This window comes from Echinops telfairi, unplaced genomic scaffold, assembly GCF_000313985.2.
Source record: "Echinops telfairi isolate 266 unplaced genomic scaffold, ASM31398v2 ScPeMD7_23;HRSCAF=83, whole genome shotgun sequence".
NCBI classification, from domain to species: Eukaryota; Metazoa; Chordata; class Mammalia; order Afrosoricida; family Tenrecidae; genus Echinops; species Echinops telfairi.
The window spans coordinates 7,051,424-7,057,645 of NW_022103920.1; the positions used below are offsets into that span (position 1 = coordinate 7,051,424).

The window sequence follows — 6,222 nt, forward strand, 5'->3', positions numbered from 1 at the left end:
GATTCAGCAGGTCTTGTGTGTGCCTAAGAACCAGTATTGATAGCCAGTGCCCAGGTGACACCGAGGCTGCTGGTCTGGAGACTACGGCCGAAAAGCACTGATCTAGAGCGTACTTTTGGTTGCCCAGCCACACTTCACTGCAGCAGCTATTCCACTCTGCATATTGTCTTGCCTGGTTTCTCCAGGGCACCATAGGGCATGACTGTTACAATAAAGCTTTATTTACAAAAAGCAGGCAGACCCTGGCGCCAACCCTTGATCTAGAACATAACCTTAAACAGAGTAGGGCATACTGTACTCTGGAACCTAGAGGCAGGTGCCATTGAGTCAGCTCTGCCTCCCAGTAATCCCATGTCTGCAGTTCGCAGGGATTTTCATGCCTGTGATCTTAAGATCCCCAGGCCTTTCTCCTTTAGCACCTCTGGGTGGGTTCAGCTACCAGTCTAGTACTGAATGCTCTACGCACACAGGGAACTGTGTGTAACCAGGCAGTAGGATAGAACAGAGCAGCTGCCAACAGCCAGGTCCACATTATACGGATGCTGTTGTTTTCTGACACGAAGTATCTGACACCTTTTACCAAAAAGCAAAACTTTGGAACATTTAACTTTAAAAGAAAAACAAGCTCTCAAAAACTGAAATCTCCAAAGGGCCCTGAGAAAATGCTGATGCGTCAAATACGCCAGACTTCCTCTCCAGGGCTCCCAATTCTATTAGAACACCTGGGTCAACACCTCTAGAGCCTTACCAAGAAGGAAGTTTTAGAAATCCTTTACTCTAGCAATTGACTAAATGACTCAAAGTACTTTTTGATATCTGACCTTTTCAGAGTTAAAACCAGTTAGCTGCAGAAACTTGAGAGATTTTACGAACTACTCTTTCTCCATCTCAATTTTACAATACTGATCACTCAATTTTTCATCTTGCCTCCAAAGCCTACCTCAGTAGCTGCTAGTGCATGAAGATTTAAACCACCAAAGAATAGAATCACTTTTCCGCAGGTGCTGAAGATACAAGATTCCTGTCAGAAACTTACCTTCTCTCCGTCCCTCACTCCCATCTTAGCACCATGGATCCAACTCTCCTCCTGGTCAACTTCTTGGTAGACTCTAAGGTAGAATTCTGTTTCCTCAGGAACTATAGCAACAGTGCTGAGCCTTACAAATTTCTAGTCCCTCAAGAATCCTTTGGGAATTTCATCTTAACTTCGTCTTAAGGCGCATCAGCATCATGTATTCTAATCTTGCTCACACCTGCTGGTCTGATTTTAAGCCTGTCTGCTGGGCTCCACAATCCCACTACCTGCCTGTATTCTCAGCCATCTCAAGAGTCTATGCAGGCATGAGCCACCTGCTACTAAACATTAGCTGACTCACTGGCTGACCCATGCCACCACCTACTCTTCTTTGGATTGCTGCTACCTTGCAGAACCCCATGGAACATGCAGCCTGCTACCTACCACTTCTTCTCACAGGGCAGCCTACTTGTTGCAAAGAGCTTATGCTTTTTCTTTGGTTCCAATGAATTTTTGGATGGACATAAAAGAACATGTGTTTTCTGGAGCTTCTCTATATAGAAAAGTTGTTTAGAGTTCAAAATGAGGAAATTTTTTATTTGGGGGGAATTTTTTTTAATCATTTTATTGGCGCTTGTACATGGGGAGGGGTGTTAATGATTCACTATGCAGTTGTAAAGAGAGATTTCAGTATTGGGGGCCTAAGTTGCTTAAAACCCAGATAAAATTTAGAAACCTCAATACAACCACGGTTACCCTTTCTGTTTTTAATTTTTAACTACTTAGAATGAAAAAGAATTTAAAAGCTCTGTAGTAAAATATAGCCAGTTATTACCCCAAAATTGTGTGCATGCATGTTAAGGGCTCCACCTCCTTCACTTAAAATGAACAGAGTGGAATAGAAGAACAGTTCACAACTGACCAAGGAATGAATATGGTCTCTGAGGTGAATGAGGGAAGCCAGAGAAAATGCTCTGAATGTGGATGAAAGATTGAGGAAGGTACACAGATTACAATAAAGATGAGTTTATGAAGAAGAAAATCCACTTCTGTGAGTGAAGTTAATTTTGCAGAAAGGCAGCAAAGCCTGAGAGGTTATAACTATGTATCATTAAACAGATGAGAAACAGGATGGGATTTTCTCAACTGTATTTTCTTAAATACCATCCAAGGTGAGTAGACTTCCCATTTTACATTCCATAAGAGATATAACTGAAAACTAAAGTAGTATGACTATGACCAATACCTTCCTGAGGAGCTATCTATCATACAGTTTAGACATAATGTCATAGATAATGGCTAAGATGAACAGACAGCTTTAACTTGTCCCAAACTTTCCCTAGTCAAAATGGACAACCAAAGATGCTGTCACATTCCAGCCGAGTACCGGGTTATTCTGGACAGCACAGCACCCTTGCTGGGCTGTCCAGCTCCGCGCTCCATTTACACCTGGTAAGCTGTTAAAAGTGGAATCCTCAGAACTACCTTCTTTAACTTCTCTAGCATTTCTAAACTTCGGGTATAATCTAAATCCCAGCTCTCAATCTGGTAAACAAAAATCCATATCCTTTGCACCTTGCCAAACCTTTTTTGGGTGTCAGGACCAGGGGTTTATCATTGCCAAACTGTACAAGGGAGCATCAAAAAGTTCATGGAATTTTTTTTAAAGCATGAAATTTTCCACTTTTTGCAGCACCCTCATATTTATGGTGAAAGGTCTTTCTTAAGGGATATCCATCCTGGCAATTAATACTGTCCAGCAAGCTGACCACTGTCTGTGCGAGGGCATCAAGTTCCTGCTAGTATTACATATACAGTCCTGAGCAGCTCCTTCCTGATTGCAAATGGAACGTATTTAGGGAAAACCAACCCTGTTCCCTTCCCCTCTATGCTAGTGCCAACAATTAAAACAATTTAACACACATCTTAAACGTGAGATAAAACAAGATACGAATAATTCATATCTATATATTGTTCCTCCCTCCTACGATACTTTAAAAACACAAGTATTTCCCAACAGTTCTGAGTATAACATAGGAAAGTTATTTGTCTTCCCCTGTAACATGTCAGATTTTAACTAGAGGAAAAAAGGTTAAGTGACTTACCCACGGTTACAATTAGAGGTACAGCTGGGGCTAGAAACCAGGTCTCCTGAGTCCCAGCCCAGTGCTCGCTTCCTTAGCCCACGAAGCCTTATTTAGAAAAATCCAAATACAGTCAGACCCCCAGGTACCTGGGTACGAGTTACACTGATTCACATATACAAACTTGATATAGTGTGACCAATGTTTCAACTCACGCGGTACCCTGCTTCCATTTAGGCAGTATGCCAGGCAGCGGCACGGTTTTCAGTGGCACACAGGCGGTTGCCACCACCAGGGCCCTAGGCAAAATTGCAAAGAAGGCAAAGTTTGTCTTTGGCCCTCCCACCTCCTGGTCATCCCCCGGCCCAGCCTCCCAGTGCCACATGCTGGTCTGCTCATCCACCCGCCTCTCCTCCCACAACCCCACATCACCACTCACCCTGGCGTGACTTGTCTACTCTGCCCAGTGACCCAAAAGTCCCTCCCCATATCCCTGCCACCAAAATCCCTGGTTCCTGCAGATTTCAGTATAGTTAGGTAATTGGTTGGTGATTGAAGCTACATTGAACTAGAAGACCTCAATCTCCTAGAAATTTAAAAAGAGAACTAAAAGCTGTTGGAAAAGGATGGGAGGGAGGAGGGGAGGGAAGGGGAGAAGAGAAGTAAGGCTGTCTCAGTGAAGGCCTGAACCTCTGATGCGTGTGCTATTCCAGATCCCCTCACACAAGACACTAAAGACACCCGCCAAGAGAATAGTTGCTTACTATTAAGTCTCTAGGATTTAATAACAGACAACAAGATGTCAGAAACTGCCTTAGGTACATCCTACTACCTACCCTTCCTCCCCACTCCTGGATCCCCAGAGATCCACCTCTTCGTGCCAAGGACCCCCAACAGCAAGCATTCCCTGTAAGCGGTTCTTGTGCCTAGCACGTGGTTTCAAAGACACAGAGTTATTCGGACTGCATCCATGCTCCCCTACCCCTGGTTAACTTCAAGTTGACAATATGCTAGGAAAAAAAACAATCCTAATTATATAAAGTTCTTTATTCATAAAATGAAGTATGTAAACTCATTAAGTAGCTGATAAAAAGGAATGAATGTTCTGGTTCTTATACTAATCACATAAAAGACTCATTTGGGTCACTTTTAAAACAAAAAACAAACCTATTTCATTCCTTATCCCTGAGGGTAGTATCCTATTTCTACCCTAACAGCAGTGAGGATTCAGCCATTTCAGCTCAATGACATTGGAGATTCATACACCCAAATTCACATAGAAATCCTCTAAGCCTGAATGCAAAAAAAAAAACCCAAAACCATTTTTGATCCACTAACAGACACATAAAAAGTATAAATTTACTTTATATACTCGAGTATAAGCCACTCCAACTATCAACAGGCACCTATTACCACAAAAATTGCATTTAAAATGTGCTGAAAAAACTCAGCTTATACACGAGCATACACAGTATTTGTATACAGAGCATGGATTTTAAGAAATCCCCATTTCTGCTACATAAACAATTGTGCACGTGTGTGCACATATATTTAAGTTACAGTAGTTCTGAGATACTAGAAGGGCTGTTTCAGAAATATATCAGGTGGTAAAGGTTACACCTTGCCCCAACCACCCTCCCACAAAGTTAGGAAATCCAATCCATACAGAAGAAGCAAAAAAAGTATCCATCATGAATGGAATCATCATACCAAGTCTAAAGGATTTCCACAACTTTAGTCCAAAAAATTCTGTTGGCTAAAGCCCTGGATTTAGGAAACCCTCTGATTCATTGGAAAAGGTGCACTGGTAAGAGATGTTACAGTAAGGTCAACTATGCCTACTTAGACAAATGATTGTTTTTAACTACCTGCACTTCCAAAGGTTTACTAACCAAATACCACCATTTCCTTCCCAATCTTTCCTCCCATTCTACAACACCCCCACCATAGGTTTGCCATCTACACCTGCTTGCCTCTAAGTTCCCCAAAAAAGGTTCTAATGTGGGTTTGTATTAAGGCTCTAAAAAGCCAACCTAATTATATGCTGCTTGAAGGATGAGTCCACTAAATGGTTTTCCCACTTTTCCGCCACACGTTTTACCGTAAAGCACTCCATTATGAGACTCAATTATGAGTGTTTGTGGAGAAAATAAAGCACCTTTTCAGCAGCTTGGAAACAATTTACCTGAACAAGAACCAAATAAAAATAAACAAGGGTCTTCTTTCCAAAGAGAAGGGTTGATCTTTCTAGACCTTTCCCCCTAATTAGCATGGGTAGTCTTTGAACATGAAAGAGCGCATTACTGACATCAAAAAAGCAGCAGACTGTCATCTTTCGGCTCAAAAATTCACTCCATGACAAAGGAACCTCCGGTCATCAGCTTTGACCTAAGATGAGGGCTCTTTCCTTGCCCTCCATTTCCAAAAGATCTTACTGGGGCCACTGGCAAAATCGGTCAGTGTTTACTGGACATGGCCTCAAGTCAATCATGTAACAAAATGGAGGACTCTCCGAAAAATAGACCACAGCGTCTGTGGATTCCCCCCCGCCCTTTCACAAAATGGGGCCAAAGACACCCAACTCCAGGAAACCATGGTTTGGGCAGGATTCTCACGAAAGAATGGTCGGGAGCGCAATGCTGGGCGGGTAGAGTCTGGAGGGCAGGATTCCTGGGGACCCAGGAAAAGGGAGGGGAGACGTCTCGCTCGACGCCCGGGAGAAGGGCGCGGCGAAGGAGGACCCCTGAGTTCTGGACTAAGTTCCGGGACCGAGGCGCCGTCAGCCCGTGGGTTCCCGAGCAACGCGAAACCGCCGCCGAGTGCGCAGGTCTGGGTCGCAGTCAAGTCAACACTGAAGGCACTCTCCGCTCCCTCCGGGCCCCGCCTCGCCTCATTGGCAGCCGTTCCCGCCAATCCGAACAGGCACCGCCCCTCACCCGCCCGCCGAGGCCTGATTGGACGGGACGGGTGCCGGGCCCTCGTGGTACCAATCTGGAGCCCCTTCCTCACACACGCTCACGCCCAGGTGCGCCCGCGCCCCGACCCGCCGCCCCTCCCCCACCTTGGGGCCCGGTGCCTGCTTACCGTCCCGGGACGTGCCCATCAGCTGGTCCAGCATCGCGC

The 6,222-nt window shown here is 44.6% G+C and overlaps 1 protein-coding gene across 3 annotated transcripts in view; it reads right to left on the reverse strand.

Annotated features, from left to right (window-relative positions):
- Positions 1–6,216, reverse strand: part of LOC101657258 (putative RNA-binding protein Luc7-like 2) — a 58,789-nt gene extending 52,573 nt beyond the window's left edge. The window contains exons 1-2 of one of the 3 annotated variants that reach the window (XM_045288992.1): positions 3,315–3,332; positions 3,121–3,207 (exon numbers count right to left, since the gene is read on the reverse strand). Coding sequence is in view for 1 of the 3 variants with exons in the window: in XM_045288990.1 (XP_045144925.1) it covers positions 6,184–6,202 (19 nt within the window). In the remaining 2 variants the exon portion in view is untranslated. Of the gene's footprint in view, positions 1–3,120; positions 3,333–6,183 lie in introns of those variants that run through there. The other 2 variants (XM_045288990.1, XM_045288991.1) reach the window with 2 other exon arrangements.
- Positions 6,217–6,222: the final 6 nt, after the last annotated feature.